This window comes from Salvia splendens, chromosome 2, assembly GCF_004379255.2.
Source record: "Salvia splendens isolate huo1 chromosome 2, SspV2, whole genome shotgun sequence".
Taxonomy (NCBI): domain Eukaryota; kingdom Viridiplantae; phylum Streptophyta; class Magnoliopsida; order Lamiales; family Lamiaceae; genus Salvia; species Salvia splendens.
Genome location: NC_056033.1, coordinates 11,696,011 through 11,709,042, shown reverse-complemented (window position 1 = coordinate 11,709,042; position 13,032 = coordinate 11,696,011). Strand labels below are relative to the sequence as shown.

The window sequence follows — 13,032 nt, the reverse complement described above, 5'->3', positions numbered from 1 at the left end:
TATCATAGATAGTTTGGAACCATATGTTGAGTTGTTTGCCTATGTATCGCAGATTGTCTAGATTGTCATTTTAACTATGATGTCGCCATAGTACTCTTATTTCGTATCGCAAATTGTTTGTCTATGTATCGCAGATTGCTTGCCTTGATTGTCATTTAAATTATATTGTCACCATAGTGCACCCCTTTTTTGATACATGCATATATCTTGAAGAAGAAAAAAATTGGAGTCATTTAATTGAAGGCCATCTTATTAATTCATCCAACAAAATACTGCTAAATAACAATAACATTTTATTTGAGTTCCCTGAAATTTTGATACATGCATATATCTTGAAGAAGAAAAAAATTGGAGTCATTTAATTGAAGGCCATCTTATTAATTCATCCAACAAAATACTGCTAAATAACAGTAACATTTTATTTGAGTTTGTCAAAAGAAATTATAGTACTCGTCCGTTCCATAATAGACGTCACACTTTCTTTTTTAAGTTTGTCTCATAAAAAATATTATAATTCTTTTATTAGAAAAAACTCTATCTCAGGTTAATATAAATGTACTATTTTCTCTTTGCACTCATAATATAAAATAATATTTCTTAAAATTATGTATTATTTTTTAAGTAAGTCATCTATTATGAGAGAGAAGAGTATGAGTTTCCACCTAAAAATAGAAAAGAAGAGAAATCTCAATCTTGCCAAATAAAAAATCCACGTGGCGCCAGTAATTTTCTGCCACGTAACTCATCCAATCACCATGGATGGTTATGAGTCGGTTTTAAATTAAATGAGCGCAACTAACACTAACGACGGTAGCGCAACCGTATTAAATAATTTCTTAACTGAAAAAAAAGAAACTTCGAAAAATAATACAGTATATTTATTATATTAAAATTAATTAAGTCACGCTTTCCGTGCTGCTTTGGAGCCAATTCACTTGTTTCCTATTTATAGGGGCACCATTTCTTAACATCTCCAAAATCTCACACGCAGAAACCAAGTTAAAAAACACTAAAAAAGGAAGAAATTCGTGGCGCTTTTATCGTTAACAATGGTGATGATAGAGGTCAGTATATTTTTGGATGGTTCGCCGCTTCTTTGTTCGGATTCGCTTTGCTCTACAACTTGCGCCGGAAGATAAGGCGGGATGTAGGCTCCAACTCCAAGGCTGCCGGAAAATATGAATGCATTAAGACTTCCGCTGCTGTTTCCGTGCGAATGCGGCAGGAGAGCGGCGGCGACCCGGACATTATCATTGTCGGTGCTGGTGTTGCGGGGGCGGCGCTGGCTTATACCCTCGGCAAGGTAGGGGAGTATTTTAATTTCTTCACAATTATATGATGCTTCTTATTTTGTTCACCATCCAAACTTTTGTATAATCTTACTTACTTTCACTAAATTTCATCAAGCCTTATTGAAACTATTGCATCTGTATGATATTATTCAGGCTACGTCTGTAGAGTCTGCGCATAAACATTAATAATTGCTTTCACTTTTTTATATTAGGCTGGAGCTGACAATTCAAATCATTTCCTATCTTATTTGGATAGAGTTTTTTCGTATAATGAGTCTGAATTTGGCAATAAATGGAGTGCAAGGAAACTAAGAAAATAATGATTGATATAGACGGCGACTACATGATTTTTAAGCAGGATAGTCCGGCCTCCTACAAATTTCAGTTGCTAGATGAAGAATTCAACATTATATTCCTAAAATTAACTATTACTAATTGGCCTTTTTCCAATTTTTTAGATTATGCCCGAGGAATTTACTCCAAATATTTATGTGTTCACTGTTGATTTTGGAGATATGCTATTAGTTGTATTATTCGGAAAATCATGACATCCACCTACTCCAGCAGTAGATCTATAAAATTCACATGTGAACAAGTGATAGTTCTTGAAAAAGTGAAATGACTTAAGCCACTTTAGTCAGCGATTAATTAAATCTCCAAAGAAACTTTGTTATTTTACTCTGGTCTATCATTAACATCTTTCCACTACTATAATTGCAGGATGGACGTCGAGTTCATGTCGTCGAAAGAGACTTGACCGAGCCAGATCGCATCGTTGGCGAACTTCTCCAGCCGGGTGGTTATTTGAAATTGATTGAGTTAGGCCTTGAAGGTACAGCAGTTTCATTAACTCCATATTTATTGTTGCCATAATATCTATATCGGACTATTAGAGTTCGGTCCAAAATTGCTAGCTGCCAGAAAAGCATGGTGTGCTCGTTAAACCGGTACTAATACTTAACTGCAGATTGTGTGCAAGATATCGATGCTCAACAAGTTTTTGGATATGCCCTTTACAAGGACGGTAAAGACACCAAGTTACCTTACCCTTTAGAGAGCTTTGGCGCCGATGTCTCCGGGAGAAGCTTCCACAATGGCCGTTATATCCAGAGGATGAGAGAAAAGGCTGCAACACTTCCAAAGTATAATTTCATACAACTTCTTTATTTAATGATAATAAAAACTCCTATTAGATTAATATGGATGTGTGAATTCGACTATGTTGAGTTGCCAGACTTAGTTGCACTTTAATGAATGACTTTTAAACTTCATCAATTGTCGATTTTAAAATTTGAAGGAGATGCAAGATTGAACAGATGGATATCTACCGAAGAGTCAAATATCAAAACCCCTTGTAATTTTAAAATACTAGTACATCAGTAAAAGATTTTAACTATATATTTCTGATGCAGTGTAACTCTTGAACAAGGCACAGTGACGTCGTTGCTTGAAGAAGATGGAACTATTAGAGGTGTGCAATACAAGACCAAGAAAGGCGAAGAGATCACTACTTATGCGCCTCTTACCATTGTTTGTGATGGATGTTTTTCAAACCTGAGGCGTTCTCTCTGTTCTCCTCAGGTGAATAAGACACCAGCATATGAATAAACTCCACGCCCTACAACTTGTATGTTGCTTTTCTCATGTCTAAAAGTTTCCCAACATGAATCCTCTCTATGCGGACAGGTGGAGAACCCCTCGTGTTTTGTCGGTCTGATCTTGGAAAACTGTGATCTCCCACATGCTAATCATGGACATGTTGTACTTGGGGATCCTTCGCCTATTCTGTTTTATCCCATTAGCAGCACAGAGGTACGATGCTTGGTCGATGTTCCTGGGCAAAAGGTTCCATCCATTTCCAATGGTGAAATGGCACACTATCTGAAAACTGTGGTGGCTCCTCAGGTGTTTGAGTGCTCTCTCAAAGACTAAAAACTTCTTCATTCCTTCATACTACTCGTATAAGCTTACTTAAATCAATGTTTCTACAGGTTCCTTCTCAGCTGCATGATTCATTTATTGCTGCTATTGAGAAAGGGAACATACGGACCATGCCAAACAGAAGCATGCCAGCAAATCCTCGTCCCACCCCTGGTGCGCTTTTGTTGGGAGATGCATTCAACATGCGCCACCCTTTAACTGGTGGAGGAATGACGGTGGCCCTATCCGATATTGTTCTCCTACGCAATCTTCTTAGGCCAATTGACAATTTGCGTGATGGATCCACACTCTGCCAATATCTTGAATCCTTCTACACCCTCAGAAAGGTAAGCTGAACATTCATGTGAACTTATATGTATTGAAAGCGAGTTGAAGCATGATAAAGAGATATGATGTGTTAATCTGATGCAGCCAGTGTCATCTACCATCAACACATTGGCTGGAGCGCTCTACAAAGTTTTCTGTGCTTCATCTGATCCAGCAAGGAAGGAAATGCGTGAGGCTTGTTTTGATTACCTGAGCCTTGGAGGCATTTTCTCAACTGGTCCTGTCTCCTTACTTTCTGGTTTAAACCCGCGCCCTTTGAGCCTCTTTCTCCACTTCTTCGCGGTGGCTGTCTATGGTGTTGGTCGATTGCTACTTCCATACCCTTCGCCTACCAAGGTTGGGTTGGGAGCCAGATTGCTTTCGGTCAGTAACTTGATCCTATATAGTATCTCAAAATTTTCAAATCATTGCATTGTCTTGTGTATGCTAAAGATTCAGTTTTTTTCCAACTTACAGGCAGCATCTGGAATAATTTTCCCGATTATTAAAGCAGAAGGCGTTCGACAAATGTTCTTCCCTGCTACTGTGCCAGCATACTACAGATCAACCCCTGTTGATTAGATCATCAACTACCAAACTATCATATTCATTATTTTCTTCTTTCACTGTTAATTGGAAAGAAAAATGGTTTGTTAATAGTAGTAATATAGCTGTGGGTACTGTCAATCACATAAACCACAAAACTACTAGGATTAAAGTTCCGTATCAGTTTGTATTATTACTCGTATTAGGAATAAAATTGTTTGGTATCTTCCACGATGCCACAAAATAGGAGTATACTATCAAATGTGGCATAAAGTTTCATAACAGCATCCACTATAAGGCGGACAATTCCAATAGTCTCGCCTCTTTTTTGTCCACAGCCCCAGTTTATTTGTCCGCGCTCATAAAAAAAAGTGTCTGCAGCTATAAAGTGGACACTTCCAATAGCTCCAAAATTTTTAGCCACTTTTCATTTTATTATTTTTTCCGTTTATTTTAAATCAATTATAATTAAAATTATCGGAATGTAAATAATTAGAAAACGAGGTAATAGGGACTGAATATTCGTTGTATTGGAAACGGTAAAATTATATAACGAACATTTAAAAATAATATAAATAAAAACGCCGCCACCGTCTACTCGGTGGCGGAGTCGGATTCCTCCTCCTCTTCTCCGCCACCTCCCCCGCTGCCGCCGGCCGCCCCTGCCAAATCCTCATCAGACAAGCCTAGCCGGGTCTGGATCCGACTTATGAGTTTCCAGCATATACCCTTGATGACCGGGTCGGTTGCGGTCTCGTAGAAACGGCAGTTTTCCTGCAGTTGTTTCATCAACTGCACATCTAGGTTCTTCCTCAAGACCTCGTGGGGACCAGGGGCCATGGGTTGCGGTATAGGGGCGGGTTGCGGGATGCGCAATCCAGACGCGGCCGGCGATATGCGGGAGGAACTTCCAGCCACTCTAGCGCTTCGGATAGATGCATGTTGTCCCGGAGGGCGTGGGCGCCTAGAGTGTGTAGCGGAGGGCTTTTTGGTTTGCTCGTCGTTGAGGTCGAATGATTGCGAGCCGCTGCCGCTGCTGTAGTCCCCGGCTATGGTGTGTCTAGTACGCTTCGCCCCAGGAGCTCCTGCCCGCTCTTGCGCACAGATGGACTTGAATTTCAGACAATGCTCGAGAACAAGATACTCCTCCCACATGGTGAACTTCGGCCAGCCTTCCGTGTTGAATTGGGTCATAGACAGCGCCTTCAAGTCGGTTTCGCTTCGGCCACTCTCAGCACTGAGCAGGTTGTTCTCGTATATGCCCGCGAACCGCTTGTTGACATGCAGAATTCTAGACCACTTTTTGCGGAGCTGTTCCCCGTCACGCGGTTTTGGTACCTCGAGGTTTGAACTCGTTGTATGCCAACAGGACGTGCTTCCAAAAGCTCCCCTCGGTCTGATCGGTGCTCACTATGGGGTCCGATGTGACGGCATCCCACGCCCGCGCCACAGCAATGGACTCCGCTTCGGTGTAGTGCGTGGCCTGCCGGCTGCCGGCGCTGCTGCCCTCACCGCCACCGCCGCTGCCGACGTCGCTACCCGCGCCGCTGCCCGAGCCGCCACCGCCACTACCGGCGCCGCTGCCACCGCGGCTGCCGACGCCCCCGCCGCCACTGCTTCCACCCGCCCCACCAGACCCGCCGACTCTCGTCGGAACGGGCGTATCCACGTGTGCTGCCGGCGTATCCGGTAAGCCTGGACTTAGATGACCCATCATCGTCTCCAGTGCGTCTCGATCTGCATCGGTGAAAGGAGATTGGCTGGAATGGAAAGGGGTCTCCAGCCGCGGATGGTTAAACGCGTCCAGGTTGGGTCTGTAATCTCCAAACGCCGAGCGGCTCAAATTCCTCTGAAAAGGTTGGGGCGTGGGACTCGACCTCCATGGCTGAGATGGAGGAGGAGTTGGACTCGATCCTCACGGAGGGGGAGTTTGACTCCAACCCCATGGCTGGGAAGGATAGTTGCCATATCCCGATTCGTCAGTGTCGGGTGATTCGTCGTCTTCACCGTGCATTTTTTTAGAGTGAAAGTGTAGAGAGTGATTTAATAGAGAGTGTTTGAAAAGGGTGTAAAATGGGTGGTGGAGGAGTGGTATTTATAATACAATTTTCAAAAATAATTATAAAAAAAAATCTAGGGGCGGCCGGAGCACTATAGGTCGGCGCGCCTATAGGCACTGCGAGGCGTGACTAGCGCGTTCTTGCACCCTTATCGTCGGAGGGCCTTCCGCCCCAAAAATGGCGTCCGCCTCGAGGCGGACGCTCCATGCACTATAGATCGACGGGGCGGCGGCAGATTAGGGGCGGCCGGCGCACCGCCCCTATAGTGGATGCCCTAAAGGATGTGTGATAAAAAAAATAAAAATAAAAAAAAGCTCTACGCACGGCAAATTAAATAAATATATAGTACTTCCTCCGTTTCACTACAGTTGAGGCGGAACTTTTGGGCACGGAGTCTAAGAAAGGGATGTTGGGTGTGTTAAATAAATAGTTAAAAAAGTAAGAGAGGAAAAGGTAGAGAGAATAAAGTATAAAGTGAATAAAGTAGAGAGAATAAATGAAGAAAGAGAAAAAAGTTACCATATATAGAAATACCTCAACTATGAAGAAACTTTTAGAAATAGAAAAATGACTCAACTATAGTGAAACGGAGGGAGAAATAGAATAGCATGAAATAAAAGAAATGGTATTTTCATTTCTAAAATATGAAATTTTGAATGAGATACATTAAAAAAAGAAAATTAAGTATCCACTATATTAAGTAAGGGTAATTCTCTTTAAATATTTACACTATTCATTTTCTATTTTCCATTATTCTTCCGGTAAATAAATTGCATCAATATTTTAGAGGATAATATACAAATTAGAGTTTCACCGTTTATGTAAATCCAAGGGCAAGAAATTATAACACTCAACCGGCGGTTTCCGCCCATGGTTTCGGTCAAATCCGGCGGCCACGGGCCCGGTTTCTGAAAAGGCTAGGAGTAGGCCTGAAATTGTGCCGGGAACCGCCGAACCGGCGGTTCCGGCAAAATCGGCGGTTCCGAACCGCCGGTTACGGTTAGCAAAAAAATGGAACCGGAACCTGCCCGGCGGAACCGGCGGTTCCGGTGCCGGTTCGAACCGCCGCCGACGGTTCCGGTTCCGGTTCGGAACCGCCGGTGACGGTTCCGGGCCGGTTGTCCGGTTCGGTTCGGATTGGGGACCTCTAACTAGCAACCACCTATTTCCCCGATAAGGATCACCTAATACTTACCGCTATTTCCCAGCCCAACGTCAAACTCAGAACTACGCCCTCTCACCCCTAATTCTCCTGGCCAGCTGGATATCTTTAGGCATAATAGTCACTCTCTTTCCATGGATGGCGCATAGATTTGTATCTGTTAGAAATAATGGGAAGAAATTCCCAAGCCGTGTACAAGCGGTACTCTAACTATTACAATCGAAAGGAAACTTTGCAACAAAAAGAGGAATGAAAATTACAATGGAAATAAAGCAAACCAAATTTATAAGTCGAGTCGAGGAAAGCCCTCTTTCATCAAGACAAATTACGCCCCGGCTAGTGCTCACGGAATGGCGTATTGCCCCCAAAGATAAAACGACTTCCTCCTAGCGTGTAGAAGCACCTCAAACCCGCTAGGCACCGGTGAACTTGATGGAGTTCCGAGAATCGAGCTTGACAATGCTCCTAAGATGCACACTATGATGTAGATAACTAGAGAGTGAAGTGAGAATGCATGTTTTTGGTCTTACTTCCATCTACAAATCCATGCCTTATATAGGCTAGGAGTGACCATATGAGAGGTCTTGGCATTAGGGATCTCATAATGTATTTGGAGGTTACACCATATGATAAGCCAAAGGCCTAGCCTTTTGAAATTTCACACGTTTTTTTCCTACAATCCCCCACATTGGTTAGAGCGGTAAGCTCAAACCAAACCAGACACAAATGCATGTATGCATACTCTATGCTCAATTCTCGAGAAACAATATTGCATTTGGAATAGTAGCTTGGGGCTTTGAACTTTCCATAGTCAACACTATCGGGCATACCGGTGGCCTGGTGGACGTGATGCCTTGAACCATTCCTCCTTGGTGTATACCGAGACAATAATATTGACACAATATTATTTACAAACTCATCAGTTCTCACGTTTGTGTCCTTTACTGGCCATGGAACACCACTTTGGATTCATAAGTGATTCATATGTTGAAGCGGCCCACACTTCTTCACTTACATAGGTGATTCTTTTTCAGGTATCCTGCAATACCCACCTCCTCGAGGTTTCTAAGAATCATTAAAAGTAAAAACTTAGCCTCTTACCACATGCAGGTTACAACATCCAATGCTTTCTAAAGAATGGGCGAAGATTAAAAATCTTCCGAGTGTTACAACTAGATTCATATAGCTTCGTTTTCCCATTGAACCAAGCCCATGGGATCTCCAATCATATGGTTGGGTTACCACTATAATCATCTTTTAAGATGTGGTTTTCAGTCCCATTCCTTTTAGCAATTTATGCATTTGATCACGGTTTAAACCTTTTGTTAACGGATCCGCTAAGTTATCAACTAACCTTACATAGTCAACTGTGATAACACCACTAGTGATCAATTGTCTGACGGTATTATGTCGCCGACGAATATGTCGAGACTTACCGTTGTATAAGCCACTATGTGCTCTCCCTATAGCTGCTTGGCTATCACAGTATATCACTACTGTCGGCACTGGCTTCTTCCAACATGGAATACATTCTAGGAAATTTCTGAGCCACTCGGCTTCTTCCCCTGCTTTATCCAATGCGATAAACTCAGATTCCATGGTGGATCGAGCTATACACGTTTGTTTCGTCGACTTCCACGAAACAGCACCACCCCCCACAGTGAACACATAACCACTCGTCGAGAACGAGTCTTTTGAATCAGAGATCCAATTTGCATCACAGTACCCTTCAAGTACTTGGGGATATCTTGTGTACTGCAGCTCAAAGTTAAGAGTATACTTCAAGTATCTCAAAACCCTACGCAGAGCTTTCCAATGTTCCTTGCTTGGGTTGCTCGTAAATCAGCTCAGCTTATTCACCGTACACGCAAGATCTGGTAGGGTGCAGTTTGTGATAAACATCAAACTCCCTATGATCTTTGCATATTCTTCTTGAGCTATAGGCTCACCCGTGTGCTTACTCAAATGCACGTTGGGTTCCAATGGAGTCTTAGCTGGCTCACAATCGAACGAGTGAAATTTCTTTAGCACTTTCTCAATATAATGAGATTGTATCAGAGCAATTCCCTCATGATTCCTTTTAATTTTGATTCCGAGAATCACATCAGCTAAACCCATATCTTTCATGTCGAAATTTCTCTTCAACATATTTTTGGTTTCGTTGATAATGACACTATTGCTGCCCGTAATCAACATATCTTCTACATAAAGACACACAATAACAAAACCGTTATCTGTATTCTTAATGTAAACACACTTATCGCACTCATTGATAGTGAATCCATTTGACAACATCACGTTGTCAAATTTTAAATGCCATTGTAATGGTGCTTGTTTCAACCCATATAATGACTTTACCAGTTTGCATACTTTACGCTCTTGCCCAGGCACAACAAACCCTTCGGGTTGTTCCATATATATTTCTTCTTCCAGATCACCATTCAGAAATGCAGTTTTCACATCCATTTGGTGAATCTCAAGATTGTGCAAAGCAGAAATCGCTAGAAGCACCCGAATGGAAGTGATTCTCGTAACAGGTGAATAGATATAAAAAAAGTCATGCCCTTCTTTCTGCTTAAAGCCTTGGACAACTAGGCGAGCTTTGTACTTATCTATAGTACCATCGGGCTTATATTTCCTTTTCAGAATCCACTTGCACCCTAAAGCCTTACAGCCTTCAGGCAAGTCTACTAACACCCAAGTGTTATTTCTCATGATGGATTCAATTTCACTATTGATAGCTTCTTGCCACCACGCTGCGTCTGGGCCAGACAGAGCTTCCGCCAATGACTTTGGTTCGTCATCCAACATAAAAGTTATGAAGTCGGGACCAAATGTTTTAGCAACTTTAACTCTTTTACCACGTCTTGGTTCAACATCCTCAAGACTTGACCCCGTCCTTTTTGGAGGATTAGAACTAGTGGATTCATCCATCATTCTTTCACTAGAACGATCCTCTTGCCTCTTGCAAGGGTAAACATTATCAAAGAATATAGCATTCCTTGACTCAATCGTTGTTCCTTCAGCCACGCGAGGCACAGCTGATCTATGGACTAGGAAACGATAGGCACTACTATTAAGTGCATGGCCAATAAAGATGCAATCGACTGTTTTAGGGCCTATTGCAACTTGTTTCGGAGGTGGTACTTCTTCCTTCGCTAAACACCCCCACACTTTGAGGTACGAATACGAAGGTTTCTTCCCTTTCCACAACTCATAAGGAGTCACATCCCTATTTTTTAGTGGAATTTTGTTCAGGATATGATTCGCTGTTAACACAGCCTCCCCCCACATGTTCTGGGATAAACCAGAATTAATCAACAGAGCATTCATCATCTCTTTAAGTGTTCGATTTTTGCGTTCAGCAACACCATTTGATTGAGAAGAATATGGAGCTATGGTTTGGTGAATTATACCACTTGCATGACATAATTCTGCAAACGGAGCTACATACTCACCACCTCTATCACTTCGAACACACTTAATTCGACAATTAAGTTGATTTTTAGCTTCATTTTTGAAGTCTTTAAACGCTTCAATTGCCTCATCTTTACTTTTTAATAAGTAAAGGTAACAATACCTTGTGCAATCATCTATAAATGTGATGAAGTACTTTTTACCACCTCTTGTTTGCACAAATTTTAAATCACATACGTCTGTATGGATCAATTCAAGAGGTTTTGTGCTTCGCTCTACCGAATGGAACGGCAGTTTAGCCATTTTAGCTTCAACACACACTTCACATCTTTCTTGTGAGTTAAACTTATCTACTTTTAGTAAATTAAAATTTACTAGTCTTTTTATAGCATTTAGATTTACATGTCCCAATCTATTATGCCATAAATCAGAGCTCTCAAGCAAATAAGAGAACGTGTCATCTTCCTTAATGCTTATTCCTTTTCCACGGTGAATGACTGTAACATTCAGCTCAAAAAGTCCATTCACTAGGTGGCCTTCACCTATGAACTTTCCATACTTGGTCAATAAAACCTTTTCACACTCAAATTCTAGTGAAAATCCACGATTTACTAGAAGTGAGCCTGACACCAAATTGTTTCGGATGTCTGGGACATGCAGTACATCCTTAAGGGTAAGAACTTTTCCAGATCCTAATTTTAGGAACACATTACCCACACCAACCACTTTATAAGAGGCTTGGTTTCCCATACATACTTTTCTACCTCCAACAGATTTGTAGGTAAAAAAAACGCTTCTCTCGGAGCACACAAGATATGTGGCACCCGTATCAACAAACCATTCATTTGGATTGTTACCATGGTTCACGTCGGAGACCATTGCGACCACCTCGTGATCATTGTTGTTTATAACAACACGTTCAAATAATTTGCACAATATCGTCTCCAACAATAAGTACACAATTATATCGAACCATATGTGCATTGGTATATTCAACAACCCATATCCCAATTACTACTACCAAATCTAAATTGGTCTTGCTTGTCAAATGACAAACGATAAACACAATTCTCAAGAGAGTAGATCTCAAGGAATTAACCATTTCGTAGCCCATGAACATTGGTACTGTTCGTTTCTTCATTCCAGCTTTGGAACTCATGTTTACTCCAACTTCAATTAGTATAATCCCGTCTTAGAAGAGTACACTAATTTGTCTTGCGATTGTTAGAAATAATGGGAAGAAATTCTCAAGCCTTGTACAGGCGGTACTCTAACTATTACAATCGAAAGGAAACTTTGCAACAAAAAGAGGAATGAAAATTACAATGAAAATAAAGCAAACCAAATTTATAAGTCGAGTCGAGGAAAGCCCTCTTTCCGCAAGACAAATTACGCCCCGGCTAGTGCTCACGGAATGGCGTATTGCCCCCAAAGATAAAACGACTTCCTCCTAGCGTGTAGAAGCACCTCAAACCCGCTAGGTACCGGCGAACTTGATGGAGTTCCGAGAATCGAGTTAGACAATGCTCCTAAGATGCACACTATGATGTAGATAACTAGAGAGAGAAGTGAGAATGCATGTTTTTGGTCTTACTTCCATCTACAAATCCATGCCTTATATAGGCTAGGAGTGACCATATGAGAGGTCTTGGCATTAGGGATCTCATAATACATTTGGAGGTTACACCATATGAAAAGCCAAAGGCCTAGCCTTTTGAAATTTCACACGTTTTTTTCCTACAGTATCCTCAAACAATCCGACGAGGTAAGCCTCGGCTGCTTCCTGAAGCGCCTTAACGGCAGAGCTCTGGAACCTCAGATCAGTTTTGAAATCCTGCGCTATCTCGCGAACAAGTCTCTGGAACGGAAGTTTGCGGATCAACAGCTCGGTAGATTTCTGATACTTGCGGATCTCACGTAGAGCGACTGTGCCAGGGCGGAAGCAGTGGGGCTTCTTCACTCCGCCGGTGGCCGGAGCTGATTTTCTAGCGGCTTTGATCGCCAGTTGCTTACGCGGCGCCTTTCCACCAGTAGATTTGCGGGCGGTTTGTTTTGTGCGAGCCATTTCTTGCTGTTTGGGATTTGCAAGGAAAAATGAAATGGGGATTGGAATTTGAAGTGAGGCAGAGCGTTTTGGGGGAGGAGTATTTATTCCCACTTGTCTTCAATGTTATGGCGGGATGAGGTTATGATCTTGACCGTTGATATCTGTATCTTTCCATGGACGGTTGTAGTTTAATTATGGGTGTGCACAGATCTTTGACGTGGCAGTCTAGATTCTAGAGGTTCGTTGGATTATATGTGGAAT

General features: G+C 42.0%; 2 protein-coding genes across 2 annotated transcripts; one reads left to right on the top strand and one right to left on the bottom strand.

The window, feature by feature from the left end:
• Nucleotides 1-990: 990 nt before the first annotated feature.
• LOC121761048 (squalene monooxygenase SE1-like) lies at nt 991-4,347 on the top strand. Its single transcript, XM_042156636.1, has 8 exons — nt 991-1,303; nt 2,013-2,124; nt 2,260-2,434; nt 2,705-2,873; nt 2,979-3,197; nt 3,284-3,559; nt 3,645-3,923; nt 4,017-4,347. Exons 1-8 carry the CDS (start codon nt 1,217-1,219, stop codon nt 4,119-4,121), a joined length of 1,422 nt encoding a protein of 473 aa, XP_042012570.1. The 5' UTR covers nt 991-1,216; the 3' UTR covers nt 4,122-4,347.
• A 2,957-nt stretch (nt 4,348-7,304) lies between these two features.
• LOC121764097 (histone H3.2-like) lies at nt 7,305-12,789 on the bottom strand. The gene is made up of 2 exons (XM_042160175.1): nt 12,453-12,789; nt 7,305-7,464 (listed from the first exon to the last, which is right to left on the bottom strand). Exons 1-2 carry the CDS (start codon nt 12,787-12,789, stop codon nt 7,373-7,375), a joined length of 429 nt encoding a protein of 142 aa, XP_042016109.1. The 3' UTR covers nt 7,305-7,372.
• Nucleotides 12,790-13,032: the final 243 nt, after the last annotated feature.

Excerpts from the sequence above, each read along its gene's own strand:
- LOC121761048 (XM_042156636.1), top strand. The coding sequence starts at position 1,217 with ATGCGGCAGGAGAGCGGCGGCGACCCGGACATTATCATTGTCGGTGCT. Across the intron at positions 1,304-2,012 it reads TGGCTTATACCCTCGGCAAG|GATGGACGTCGAGTTCATGT; the intron begins GTAGGGGAGTAT and ends CTATAATTGCAG. Across the intron at positions 2,125-2,259 it reads GATTGAGTTAGGCCTTGAAG|ATTGTGTGCAAGATATCGAT; the intron begins GTACAGCAGTTT and ends ACTTAACTGCAG.
- LOC121764097 (XM_042160175.1), bottom strand. The coding sequence starts at position 12,789 with ATGGCTCGCACAAAACAAACCGCCCGCAAATCTACTGGTGGAAAGGCG. Across the intron at positions 7,465-12,452 it reads GGATACTGTAGGAAAAAAAC|ATACAAATCTATGCGCCATC; the intron begins GTGTGAAATTTC and ends TATTTCTAACAG.